This window comes from Phasianus colchicus, chromosome 6, assembly GCF_987193195.1.
Source record: "Phasianus colchicus chromosome 6, bPhaCol1.hap1.1, whole genome shotgun sequence".
In the NCBI taxonomy this organism is placed as follows: domain Eukaryota; kingdom Metazoa; phylum Chordata; class Aves; order Galliformes; family Phasianidae; genus Phasianus; species Phasianus colchicus.
This window is the reverse complement of record NC_143441.1, coordinates 45,780,194-45,794,177: the sequence shown is the minus strand read 5'-3', so window position 1 is coordinate 45,794,177 and position 13,984 is coordinate 45,780,194. Positions and strand designations below refer to the sequence as shown.

The window sequence follows — 13,984 nt, the reverse complement described above, 5'->3', positions numbered from 1 at the left end:
GCCTGCGGCTGCTGACGCACGGCTGTTCCTCCCGGGGATGAAGACCCCGGCGAAGGGCAGCGCGGAGCGGCGAGGGGCGGCCGGGCGCTCTGCGCGCTCGCGGTAGCACCGAGCACCGAGGAGTCCCGGTGCCCAGCGCGGTGGCATGGACCGCCAGCTCAACATCAGCTGCCTCGGCGGTGCGACGCCGGATGCCAGTAACTGGAGCGGGTCATCCAGCGGGCTGGAGGGCGGCAGGGCACAGCTCTCCGTATTCAGCGTGCTTGTCCTCACCCTCCTGGCCATGCTGGTGGTGGCCACTTTCCTGTGGAACGGCTTGGTCCTGGCCACCATCTTCCGCGTGCGCACGTTTCATCGGGTGCCCCACAACCTGGTGGCATCCATGGCCATCTCCGACGTGATGGTGGCGGCCCTCGTCATGCCCCTGAGCTTGGTGCACGAATTATCGGGGCGGCGGTGGCGGCTGGGTCGCTCACTGTGTCAAGTGTGGATCTCCTTCGACGTTCTGTGCTGCACTGCCAGCATCTGGAATGTCACTGCCATCGCCCTCGACCGCTACTGGTCCATCACCCGGCACCTGGAGTACACGCTGCGCACCCGGCGCCGAATCTCCAACATCATGATCGCGCTCATCTGGGTGCTCTCTGCCTTCATCTCCCTGGCCCCGCTGCTCTTTGGCTGGGGAGAGACTTACTCAGAGGTCAGTGAGGAGTGCCAGGTAAGCCAGGAGCCTTCCTACACCATCTTCTCCACCTTCGGGGCCTTCTACCTGCCTCTGTGTGTGGTGCTGTTTGTCTACTGGAAGATCTACAGGGCGGCCAAGTTTCGCATCGGATCTCGGAAGAACAACTCCATCACCCCCGTCTCACCAGAAGCCCTGGAGGTAGGTCACCTGGCTTGCATTTTGCTCTAGGGAGTTCTTAGGAGCAACAGGGCTGAGCTGCACCCAGGGTGTGAAGGAATGGGATCCCAACACAGCTGGGAGGATCAGCTGTTGAGCAAATGGGATTTGAGGAGGGCCTGGATTTACCCACGTTTGCAAATCCTTCCTGGATTGTGTCAGTTGGTCCTGAGAATGGTGATTGTGCACTATAAAGGTTTCTTGAGGGGAAAGAAGGAGAAGTATTTTAACTGTCCCACTTTCCTTATTAAGAACTCTTGATGTGTTTGGAGAAAGCAAGACTTGTGTGCATGGCATGTGGTTGTGTGCCTCTTTCGCTGATCCGATCATAAGCGGGGAAATAATCTTGTGATATGTGAGCAATTCTATGCACACATATGTCCCTATTGGCTCAGGTCACCCACAAAAGGGTCACAGCCCCAGCCTCGCTCCAACCTAAGCATGACGTAGATGGCTTGCATTTCCCCGTGCCTTGGCTGCATACCCACTGTGCAGGATCAGCCGGCCGAGACGCATACAGTGTGACTTGTGTTTGTCTTTGGCAGATAAAGGAAGCTGCCCAGCAGCCACAGATGGTCTTCACTGTCCGGCACGCCACAGTTACGTTCCAGACAGACGGAGACACGTGGAGAGAGCAGAAGGAGAGGAGAGCTGCCCTCATGGTGGGCATCCTCATTGGAGTCTTCGTGCTCTGCTGGATTCCCTTCTTCATCACGGAGCTCATCAGCCCACTCTGCTCCTGCGACATCCCGCCCATTTGGAAGAGTATTTTTCTATGGCTAGGTTATTCCAATTCCTTTTTTAATCCCCTCATTTACACTGCTTTCAACAAAAACTACAACAATGCCTTTCGGAACCTATTCTTTAGACAGCACTGAGCAAGAGAAGCTTTCTCTGCCCCAGGAGGCTATTCTCAGCTCTCAGTGGAACCTAACAAACTCCTGAGGGAGCTGAGAACCACAACTGCGGTGATGCTAAGGATGTGTCCCCATGGGTACGTCCCAGCAATGGTCCCCATCCCTATGCAGTTGCTATTTTTTCATGAAGCAGCATGAAAGCAGGTTTCTCTGGCCAGCAGCAAAGAGTTCTGCCTCCAGTGCCCCACTGCTTTCCTCCTCCCTTCACAGCGATGCTCTTGGGACATTGAGGTGGCAGTGATGGCTTCTGGTAAAGGTTCCTATTTGAAACTCTGGTGTGGCCCACTGCTGGTCTCCTGGAGCATTAATCAGCTTTGTCCCATGTGCAAAGCTGGGAGCCTTCAGTGTCAGGGCAGTTGGTGACTATGGATGAAACTCGATGTTCCTGGCTTGGTTGAACAGACTGTTATAGCTTTCCCTGGTAGAGACTGTCAAGTGTTTGTATTTGAGAGGTAATGTCCTTGTTAAAGGGTTAAAAGCAGAGTCCCAACTACAATGCCCTTTTTCACATCGACGACAGATTGTGCTATTTGCTATTCTGTTCCATGTAGCAGGTTTATAAAAAATATATTTATTGTGAAAGCTTAGTGCATGGTATATACTGGAATGAGAAATAATGCATGGGAAATCCACCTGTCTCATTGTCTAACTGATAAGCATCTGCTTCAGACTTTTACTTTCCAAAACCCCAGGCCTTCCTGGGCTGTGAATGTTAAACTGTGTCCGTGTTTGCCATTCTAAATCACAGATGTATTTTGAGCAGATGTGGGGAAGGTTTCCTGTCATTGCAGGGGATACAAGGTGTGTATTTCAGATTTCCCATCAACGTGGAGCTGTGTATTTGTATTTATGAGTGTGATTCAGGTTCACTTGAGTCAAAGCAAAGACCCCATTTAATTTCCATGGGCACTGGACTGCAGACACAAGGCAGTTAATGATGGGCACAGTTTCATTCTGAAAGCAGAACCAACCCATAAATGTGCTCTGCTGTGAGGCCCAGATTTGAGTAATTCTTTTACCCCTCTATGGTTATTCTGCCTGGTTGCTCTGTGGCCTCCCTGCCTTCCCTTGTTGCCCACATTGTTGTTGACATTTCATTACTAGAATTAGAATTATGCACTTTTTGTACTGTGCTGCTGAAAGACTGACAGGCCTCCAGATAAAGAACAGCATTATTTTTAACCATCACTTCTTTAGGGGCAGCCACTGAAATCAGATTGGAATTGGAATGACATGATTTGGTGTCAGATCTTTCAAGAAGAAAAGATAAAAGGGAAGAATGTCTATAAATCATGGGAAAGTTCTCTCGTGATGGATAGGATTAGTTCTTATCTTTAGTGGATCACGAGACATCAGAAGTTAAAATTGTCACTGGTCCTTTAAACCAGTCAAAAATCCTGTTAGAATTGTTAAAAAAAAAGCCATTTTTCTTTTCATATCTTGAGACAAGTACAAATGGAAGCAGAGCTCAAGGTGCTACCAAGCCTTGCAGCCCTTTCAGGGCCAAACATCCATCAGGAGTGACACAGATGCAGCTGATCTGCCTCCAAGCAAGAAGAGAGATAAGGTGGCCCTTGAGATCTTTTTCAACACTACTTTATAAAAGTCTGTTCAAAATGTTAGGTAAAACCTTACCCTCCCTGAAGGCAGTGGACAACTTCTCAATGAATTCAAGTGAATTGGAGTTTACCCAATGTCTTGTCTTGTAAAACCATAGCTTTAATGTTAATTAATTCAAGAAAATGGGCAGAATGGGAACAATCTTCTAATTCCCTGAAACAGTCCTTGCTCTGCACTAGGCAGGGACCAACCTCCCCACAGCTAGTAAAAGACTATTTCAATTCTTTATTACGTGAGGTAAGGCAATGATCTCTCTGGTGTATCAAAAATTGTGATAAACTCTCGAGCTGCTATTCTTGTGAAGGTATAAAAGTTACACTGCTTTCTCTGGACAGCTCATCACCAATGCAGAGTTGCACTTCTGGGAAACTTAAGTGCTTTTGTTGTGTGAAGGGCTGTTCATCCAGAAATGAGCTGGAAAAGTACTTCCTTATCCAACCATATTCAACTGAGGTAGTGGGAACGACACAGTCTTTTTCAGCAAAGCCTGTAAGCAGAAGATGAATATTTGCTTTGTCTGAACAACACTCCTCCAAAATACAATCCATACACTTCTAAAACTATCACAAAATCATAGAACCATTTGAGTTGGAAGTGACCCTTAAGGCCATCTAATCCAACTGCCTGCAGTGAACAGGGACACCTACAGCTCCATCAGATGCTCAGAGCCCCGTCTGACCTTGGGTGTCTCCAGAGATGGGGCATCCACCACCTCTCTGGGCAGCCTGTGCCAGTGCTTCACTGCCGTTATCATAAAAAACTGCTTTCTTACATCCAAACTAAATGTCCCCTCTCTAGTTTGAAGCCACTTCCCCTCACCATAGACTCTGCTAAAGAGTCTGTCCCCTTCTTTCTTACGGCCCCCCCCTAGATATTGACAGGCTCCTCTCAGGTCTCCTCGGAGCTTTCCTTTCTCCAGGCTGCACAGCCCAGCTCTCTCAGCCTGTCCTTGTAGGAGAGGTTTTCCATCCCCAGGCTCATTTTTGCAGCCCTCCTCTGGATGTGCTCCAACAGGTCCATGTCTCTCCTGTGCTGAGGACTCCAACATCTGGATGCAGTACCCCAAATGAAGCATGTCAGATCTTCCTTAGGTCTGAAACACAAGAAATATCTTTGAGCTTATTACTGTCAGGTAAACATTACTCCGAATATATGATGCTAAATGCTTAGATGTCTATGTCTCTGGTATCTTCCTGCTTATGTCACCTTTTTAATTTTTAGTCCACGGCAACAATTTCAGCAGAGAAGCACGGACTGTTTGGGAAGTTGGATGTTATCCCACTGTTTTAACGAAAACCATCATGTTTACACAACCTCATGGCTGTGTCTGTCCCCATTTTAATTTGCTATTGGATGAGTAGTTCAGAATCTTTGTCATTCTTGCAGTGGGATTCTTGCACAGGCCATGGAATAAACTGCACATAGTTATGGACATAGTTGTGGGTAGTCCAATGTCCTGGTGCAAAATGCATCCACATCTATGTGACAACGCACATCCCATACAATCCTTACTGATCTTCTGCAAATAGCAGCTTCCAGCTGGTCCTGAGTCTTGTTCCTCTAGTTCTGCACGTAATTAGTGGCTCCATTATGGGCCAATTCCTACAGCTTGAGGCTTAAGACCATTGGCTTTTCTTCTAAATACCATTTCTGCAATGTAATGTGATAACACAAAAAAAATATCAGTATTTCAGAAACTGTGCTGAAGATTCACATCAAAACATGCGGCTGTGATCAGAGCATGTGAAGGAGCATAAAGAAGCCTTGACTTCTGATCCCAGCTCTGAGGTTTTTCACAAAAAGCTATTCAGATACATGTGCCGAGCAGGCTCCCGGGGACCCAGACCATGTTTAAAGACATACATAACCCCAGCTTCAAAGGATGTGTCTTGTACCTTCTTGTTCCCATTTATTAAACAGAGTCAGTGGTGTGAAGAGATCTACCTCGCTGAGGGTTTGTGGGGATTAATTAGCAAATGTTTATCATGTACCAGGATGTGGAACACTCTGCTTTGAATGCCAAGCTGCATTAAAAAATTGGGCTCCTGTTTAATTTCTCAGAAGAACTTTATTACCCATTATTATTGACTTCCCTATGCAATTTTAATGGCTGTATAATACTTCCAGAAAAGATTTAACTAACCTTCTACACCTCTGATTAATTCATTTCCCTCTTGGTGCCCTGACAGCTCGACAAACATCTGCATGGAGCTGCTGGATGCAGCAGCCATGCAGTGCTGTGTGCTGCCTGCTCAACGTGTCTCTGGTCAAGGTCCAGGGAGCAGCAGCTCTCCAGGCAGCATGCTGCCCCATTTCTGGGTATTTTAGGGAAAGGTCATAAAAGAACTCCATTGAATTAAATGGCAGCTGGCTGAGCACCTTCCTGCTGCGCTCCTCAGTGAAGGCAGGCACTCAGGTGACATCAGGATGCGCACTGATCCCATGCAGCCAGGTGACTTCACTTTCCATTAACTCACCTGATTTTTCCTAAAGATTACTTCTGAGAGCTGCAGCCTTTAAACTGGTGCTGACAGCTCAAACTGGTGGGTTCATGGTAGTAAAGTTGCAGACAATTAAGGAGATGTCAGCTGACAAAGGTAATTAATGGCTATTAGTTCCAGCAGTCACTGCGGTGAGGTGCAGCTGACAGAGTATCAAAGTGATTGTTGTAAAGTAGTGATTTAGGCTGCTTTGTGCATGAGGGGGCACGTCACCATCTTCCCCTTTACTGTCTTCCCCTTTACTGTACAGAACAGGTAGCAGACCCACAGGGATCATAACGTGGTGCCACAAATGCTCCATGTGGAGCAGTGGGGTAAAACACCTCTGGCAAAATCTATGTCCCCACTGCAGTATGTTGAACATCACCAACCTGCCAGAATAGGCCTTGACTTTAAAGGAGGTGGCCAAAGATCTATTTAAATCGTTGTTATTCTCACTAACACCTGAGTGCAGAGGACTGGATGAGAGCTGAAGTTGTGCCGGTGCTTTAAAAGGGCAGATGGAGAAAGCCAAGTATTCATAAGGCTAATACTGTTACTGATTTACAGCTGGAAATTGATCCTTGGCAAAAATGTGGAATAGCTGATAAAGGACTCAATGAATAAAAAATTACAGGAAATAAATATAATTAAAATAAATCACGTTGATGTCTTTCTTGGTCTGCAACACGTGGTTCATTGCAAATGGTGATATTAAGTATTCATCCCTTGGTAATGAACCTGGCTTGGTGACACTCAATACTTCCATGAAAAAGTGAAGAAGAAATCAATGTGTGGTTCAAACCGCCCAATATTTGCTAATTGCTCATAGATTGGAAAAGGTGTAAATATGACCTCACTTGTACTGGAAAATGAGGGTGAAAGTAGGTCAGGGGCAGTACGGAAGGAGCTGAACAGGTTGATCTATTCAGAACATATGGGTGTATTTACTGCCTGTGCATGGTTTGCATCCAGGAATGGATTTTAAGCTGGCCGCTGCAGGGGAGGCTGCAATTTCAGTTCATTGGATCTCACTGCTTCTCTTGCATGCAGCCAGAATCAGCTGTGCAGCCTCAGTGCAACTTCCCATGCTGGGCAAATCCAAGGCTTCCCCTAACCACATCCCCCAGTCACCACTGTAGTTCCTCAGCCTGACCAGCACCTCCAGCATTGGGAGATGCAGCTCTGCAATGCCCATGTGAGGCTGGGAGCAGCTCCAAGAGGTTTGCTCTGGAAATGCATCTCCAGCTGCTGCACCCCTGACTGCAGGATAACAATTCCCCAGCCCCTTTGTTGGACGTGGAATGTTTACTGCATCACTCGAGCATACATCCTGCCCAGTCCCTGAGCTGGCTGTGGGAGGTGGAAATCTCTATCATCAAAGTAACCTGCTGGTCAGAAAGATGAGAGGGAAAGGAAGAAGAGAAGCTCTGGACATCAGCAAGCCTTTCACACATGGACTGTCTGGAACAAACAGAGCTATTTCCACCCCAGAAGAGCTTGCAGCACATAGACTTTCATGAAAATTAATATAATCACCCCATGATGCCATCACAGAATCTTCTATCCTGCCCTATAGATTCCCCATGCTCTATGCCAGCCAGTCTTAAAGGGAAAAAGCAGAGCCCTGCACCTGATGGTCACGTCGTGCCACGCTTTAGATGCAGACCTGCTTTCAAAGGTGGAGAGAACAATTCTGATGCAATGCCAGCTTCAGATCTTCCAGTGAGCACAGAGCATATGGAGCCCCTCACACGGTGTCAGGAGGTGCAGGGCTGTAATTTTTCTCTCTCCTCAGCTGCTCACCCACTGCCAACGACTGCAGGTGCATTAAGGCAGGGTGCTCATGCTTGGGGTGAATATTAAACAGACAGGAGGGGAGCAGCAGATGTGAAGTGCAAGGCAGCGCTGGCACAGGGGATTGCTCAATATCTAGAATGGGAGTGGAGAAGGAAGCTGCAAGTTTGCAGTGTGAAATGATTCAGATTTTTGGAAGGTTTTTAAGAGGAGGCAGAGGCAGCACATAGCCACGCTGCTCTGCTTCCCACTGTTTAGCAGCTCAGACATTGGCATTAAGGGGAATTCATAGCACGTTACCCTGGCTGATGCCTTTGGGCTACTTCATACAGTGTTAATAGTGGCCAACCAAAATGAAAGTCAAGGCTATTTCTTATTGAAGTGAACATTTAGGCCTCCAGACGAGGTTATAAACAGCATAAAGCCTTGAAATTCCTTCAGAGACCCCAGCATAGTTGGTATTTGAATGCAGAATGCAGCAAATAACTCTTGAACAAAACCTATTTGACAGCAGATCCACCGTTGCTCCTCAGACCAGCTCCCACCCTCTGTGCTGTCGCTGTATTTCCACCTGTCTCCAAGGCAGCAGTTACCCACCTGCAGGGAGCCTGTTTCTTCCAGGAACAAAATGAAATATTTCATCTGCACCTCAGCTAGCACTGCTGTGGCATTTGTTCCTTTTGGGACACCCTCACAGAGAGGCTCGCACCCCCTGTGGTAGTGTATAGAGATGACATGGCAAGGTTTTGGGAGTGGGGAGCTGCCCCAGATCAGAGACAGCTCCAGATGCCCCAAAAGGGACCCAGTGCTGGGCAGAACTGAGCCATGGAGGGGCAGACTGTCCCCCTGCACCCATGGGTACCATACAAAGCAGATCTCTACGTGCAGCCATGGGGGAGCCCATGGTGCAGCAGTGCAGGAGGTACGGCCCATGGAGATCCCCCATAGGAGCAGGACTCTGGCTGGAGCTGCAGCCCACAGAGAGGGGCTGCTGTGGGGCAGGAGGGCTGGGGCAACTGCCACCCATGGAGACCCACGGAGCAGTTCCTGAAGGATGGGATCTATAGTACAGTCTCATGTTGGAGCAGTTCCTCTGTGCCCAGCTCAGCTCAGTGAGGTCAGGAGCTGTGTGCTCTCAGATCTGCTGGAGGTGGCAGCGCAGGGCAAGGAGAGACTGATTAGTTTTAATTTCCTCCCAAAGAGCAATATCTCCTTTATTGTTCCCAGACGTGGTCCTTGGAGAAGGCAAGATATTTAGGCTTCTTTTATCTGAAAGGTAATGAAGCACCCCAATAACCTGATGACCCACGCCTCAGCACTGAGGCTGAAAGCCAAGTGCACTCTGCCCTTCAACAAGTGTGCTGTAGCTGTGTGGGATGCTGAGAAATGAGCAGTGTGTTCAAGGTGCTTAGCACTTGGATGCTTGTTTTTGTGCGAATACTTTCCTTTCTTCCTCTCTACTACCCTTAAAGCAGCCCTCTGAACCACATCAGACCCACTGGCCTAAGCAGAAAGCACTGTATGTCTGAATACACCCAGGAAAATGTCCTTTTCGGGCACAGTGATCAGCCCACATGCACCAGAAAACATCACCCCAAGTGCATAATTTTCCTACAAAACATACATTGCACAAATGGATACACGCTGTGTTTCGTTTTGTTTTTCTTTCTCCTGTCTAGGAAGACTCTTTGTGCAAATGTATGAAGGACAAAAATCTCTCTCAGAATAAAAAGCCTCTCTCTGATCAAGGATAAAAGGAAAGGCAAGCCAAAGGGAAGCTGATTTTCACTCAGGAACATTCTGTTAGCTTGTTGCATTTATCTGTTGCATAAATTGATGTGATTTATAGAGATAAAACATTTCATGAACTTTTTCCAGAGGTGATTAGCAAAAAGTTTTGGCAATTGCTGTGATCACTCAGAACAAAATGCTCTTCATTATGCACAAAGGGCTGATGCTGTAGAAAGGCTGCTATAGACAGCTCAGAAACAAGACCAGAAGGTGAAGACCATGGCCATCACCAAGTGGTATTTTCTGGAGCATCTTGTTGCCTAACTCTCCATTCAAAAGGAGTGAGGTATTGTTAAAAATAGAAATTTTTGCCCTGAATATGAAATAAGCCTACAGACACCAGCTCACATTTAAACATTAAATATGAAGACTTTTATAGGGAGGAGAGATTAATTTCACCCAGGGTACAAATTAATTTAAAACCCAGAGAAGTACAGAAAATTAATTTACATTTATTTTCTCTTTGATGACTGGACAAATCTAGGAGTCTGGTAGAGTTTCTCTCCCATTCTCTTCTCTCTTTCGGTTCTTTTCTCACACATAAAAAAAGGAGAGATGTAGAAGGTCAGTTTTGGCCCATGGGCCAAAGAAACAATTGGTGTGTGGGCTGTGAAAAACAATTTATGCCATTGTATCATGGTTGCTGACCATGTGTGAACCTGGCTTTTCTTTCTCTGGGGCCTCTCAGACTTCCTGAAAGAAATTTGTCCTCCTCAAATGGGCCATGTCTCCAAATCATGTATCTGGCAACATCTGTCACCACAGTTGTGTTGTGGAAGTAATAGGACAGCAGCCACTACAGCAGCTTGTGGTACCCTAAGGGTTATCCTTTACCATTGTTTAACCCTTCTGGCTTCCAAGTGTGGTTTTATTTTAGGAAAATATTTTAATTGCTGTGCTTTGAGTCTTAGGTTTGAGTCTTTTACAGAGAGAGTGGTGAGGTGCTGGAACAGGCTGCCCAGAGAGGTTGTGGATGCCCCATCCCTGGAGGTGTTCAAGGCCAGATTGGATGGGGCCCTGGGCAGTCTGGTCTAGCATTAGGTGGGATGGTTGGTGGCCCTGCGTGTGGCAGGGGGGTTGGAGATTCATGATCCTTGAGGTCCCTTCCAACCCTGGCAATCTGTGATCTGTGATTCTGTGATCTGTTGTCTAGTCACAGCTTGGACAGGTCTTACTGGAATGTTCAGTGATGTTACCAAAATTCAGATGCTCGCTTCTGCAGCTATGTTGCTGAGCTGAAATTAGGAGCTCATGACCGTCCAAATGTTTTGGTAATTTACTTCCTATTGTAACACCAATCATTTTGCACAGTTAAGGTACAAGCCCTAGTAGACCATGATTTCTGGCATTACGCCCAACCTCTTTAAAATGTAGATGCAGCTTTTGTCACTGTTCAATCCACTGAGACCTGAGCTGTTCTTTAAGGAGTGAATATATATGTGCATATATACAGTGATAAGTATGTATCACATAGACTGTAACCTGGCAAGGAGAACCACTAATGCAGGAGCGAAGATGGCAGTCGCACTCTGTCCTCTCTGTGCCACCTTAGCTTTCACAATTCAGAGGGATTCTGGACAAGACCTCCATCGATCCTCTTTCAGTGGGACAATCCACTAAAGGTCCCTGTTTGCTATCTGCAAACTCACTGTTTTTTGTAGTTGTCCATATGCTCTCAAATGTAATTGAATTGTAGAATCACTGAATGGTTTGGGTCAGAATGTACCTTGAAGCTCATTCTGTTCCACCCCCTGCAATAGGCAGGGACAGGTTGCTCACAGCCCCATCCAGGCTGGCCTTGAGCACACCCAGGGATGAGGCATCCATAGGCAGGCTGTGCCAGTGCCTCATCTCCCCTTGGTGTCTTCTTTGAGCAACAAGCAAAAACAAAGCATCTTTGGTCTTTCAGATTCTGTTCTGAGCAAAGAAGCCAATCCTTGCTAAAAGAAGTCATTTGCAAAGCTGAATTCTTCATTTCCTGTTCTGTAACCCGCAGAATTCACTCTGATTTTCAGTGGTTCATCACTACAGAGCTAGAATTGGTTGGTTTTAGTCTAATCCTGTTGAAAATACCTGAATGAAAGTTTTGTTTGTGATTGTGTTAATTTGTATTGTTTGGCTTTTTTTTTAAGGCTTCAGCGTTAGACTAACAGGACTGAAAATCTTGCAGGGACAAGCAAGTCATTTTGACTGCAGTATGACAGATAACTTTATTTATTCACATTCATACTCTCTACTGCAATTAAATCTATTGTTCCAATGTCTGATTGTGTGTGGGAACTGGGGATATATCTTGTACTCTGACTTCCAGTATTCTTGGAATTAATGAAAACTATTTTTTTAATAGAGTGAAAATGTTTATTGTCTCCTTTTTGTTATTGCCTTCAGGGATCATCTGGAGAATTCTTGTAGCTACATGTCTCACAAGTATTTAAAGGAGAAAAAGATACAAAAGCCTCTTTTTTCCCTTCTTTTCATTCCTTCAGAAGAAAAAAAAAATAGCACAAGTTACATGGAATCTCTTTGGTGGTGTGTGGGTGCATTATGTGGATGTCAAACTCACCATGTGGAAGCTAATGAAGAGAGAAGGCTTACAACTTAAACATCTCTTCCAGTCGGTCATTTGATTGGCATTTCTGGAAAAAGCCATGCTTCATGGCCTCTTTGCCAGCAGTTTTTTTGGTCTTGTGGCACCTCAGTGCTGCTGCTTGAAGGGAGTGATAACTTCGATAGCCAGGAAGAACACCAAGCACGTCCCATGCATGAGAAAGCACTCTCTAAGGTGAGCTTTATGCAATATAAAGGCTACTGGCCATTCTTTGTAAGTGAGAACTTAAATGTCCAAAGGCAAAAATACTGATGCTTTTTCAAGTGATGGATCCTGTGGTTTCAACAGGAAATCATTCTTTTGCTGTGGAGAATTAGAGTAAATACAAGATTGGCAACTGCAGCTGTTACACACATTTTGAGTTTGGAGGCAATGCAGCTGGTTGAAGTTCCAAGAACCTGCAGTCTTCTGTCAGAAGCATTCATCCTGAAAATACTCAAGAGCTTACTCCTGCCCTCCATAGACAATGCAAATAAGGCTCACGTATAAAATTGATTTCCTGTCAATTCTTCTATTGACATCAAGGTTCACGTGAACCCTTCTTGTCTGCTCCATCCCTCACCTTCATCCCTCCCAAAGACAGGTCATCTCTGCTGCACTGAGCCCTGAAGAAGACAGAAGACAGCGTGGATGTTGCCTTTAATCTGCGTACATTCACCAGCTCATTTATTCTTTCACTACTTGTCGTACGATCCTTCCTGCAAAAGGGCTGTGATGCCAGTTGGGGCATCTTGGTGCTCCTATGATGCATGTATGAAAGGATTTATAAGCGATGCATGCTGACAAGAGAGTAGGAAGGTGGAAACCTCTTGTGCTCAGATGTTTCTGTCTCTATTTTCTCTTTCTTTTTCTCCTACTCCACAGGCTGTTCTGGGGTCAGCACTCTGCATGTTGTTCTGTGTATTCTTTTTGAACCTACTTATCTGAAATGCCTTCAAAAGTGAAAAAAGAAGAGTGAGCTGGAATAGAAAAGGGATCTGTGAAGGTTGCCAAGGACTTGTCCTGGAGGCATGATTCGATGAGAACACATGGGAGTTGGTCTGTGTCCATCCAAGCAGCCTCCGGGACAGTGGGCAAATGCCAGTTTATGGGATGAAAATCTCCATGGGTGGGTGGCCCGGTGTGGTCACTCATTCACCCACCCACAGGTGGCCCTGCCATATGATCACAGCAAATGGTAGAAAAGCGGTCAGATCCTCGATGCGGTGCTGTACTGGTCTTCCTTGGAATCAGCTCCTGGCTGCAAACCCCAAAAGGCACAAGAAGATGAGAAATTGTAGTCAGAGCTGTCGGAACGGTTCGCTGGTTTCTGAGGCTAAATGAGTAGAAACAAAAACATAAGCAGTGGTAGCGGGAACACTAGGAAATTGCTATGAGCCCGCTTATTAGATTTTCAAATAACAACAAAGCAAATCTAGAATTTGGATGGATTTGAACAGTTACGCTTTTATTCTCAAAGCATCCTAAAAAGGAAACGGATACATTTCTGAATTTCTCCAAAATCTCTAAACTTCTATAGGTGCTCTCTTGTGGACAGTCTGATGATAGAGATCCTCCTCAACAGGGACCAAAATAAAGTAGTATCACATAAGAAAAAGCCAAGGTTTGCTAGGATGGTTAATTGTAGAAAGAGATAACCAAGCACTTTATCCTTACATGAGGCAAACATCTGTTTTCTCTAAGATTCAGATCATGACAGGTATAAGGGCTGAGGATAGTGAAGGAGAGGTAAGGATGAATCCTACAGAAATTATAATAAGAGGGGAACTTGTGAATTGATCTCAGAAGTCACTTAGAGACCGAAGATTGTTTCTTCAGCTTCAGCTTGAGTTTGGTTTTGAGTTCTCTTAGATATCAGTGGCTTTGATGC

General features: G+C 46.0%; 1 protein-coding gene across 1 annotated transcript; it reads left to right on the top strand.

Moving 5' to 3' along the window:
• The first annotated feature begins 26 nt into the window (after positions 1 to 26).
• Positions 27 to 2,330, top strand: HTR5A (5-hydroxytryptamine receptor 5A). Its single transcript, XM_031616089.2, has 2 exons — positions 27 to 883; positions 1,447 to 2,330. The coding sequence occupies exons 1-2, from the start codon at positions 146 to 148 to the stop codon at positions 1,777 to 1,779; spliced, it is 1,071 nt and encodes a 356-aa protein (XP_031471949.1). The 5' UTR covers positions 27 to 145; the 3' UTR covers positions 1,780 to 2,330.
• The last annotated feature ends 11,654 nt before the right edge of the window (positions 2,331 to 13,984 follow it).

Excerpts from the sequence above, each read along its gene's own strand:
- HTR5A (XM_031616089.2), top strand. The coding sequence starts at position 146 with ATGGACCGCCAGCTCAACATCAGCTGCCTCGGCGGTGCGACGCCGGAT. Across the intron at positions 884-1,446 it reads TCTCACCAGAAGCCCTGGAG|ATAAAGGAAGCTGCCCAGCA; the intron begins GTAGGTCACCTG and ends TGTCTTTGGCAG.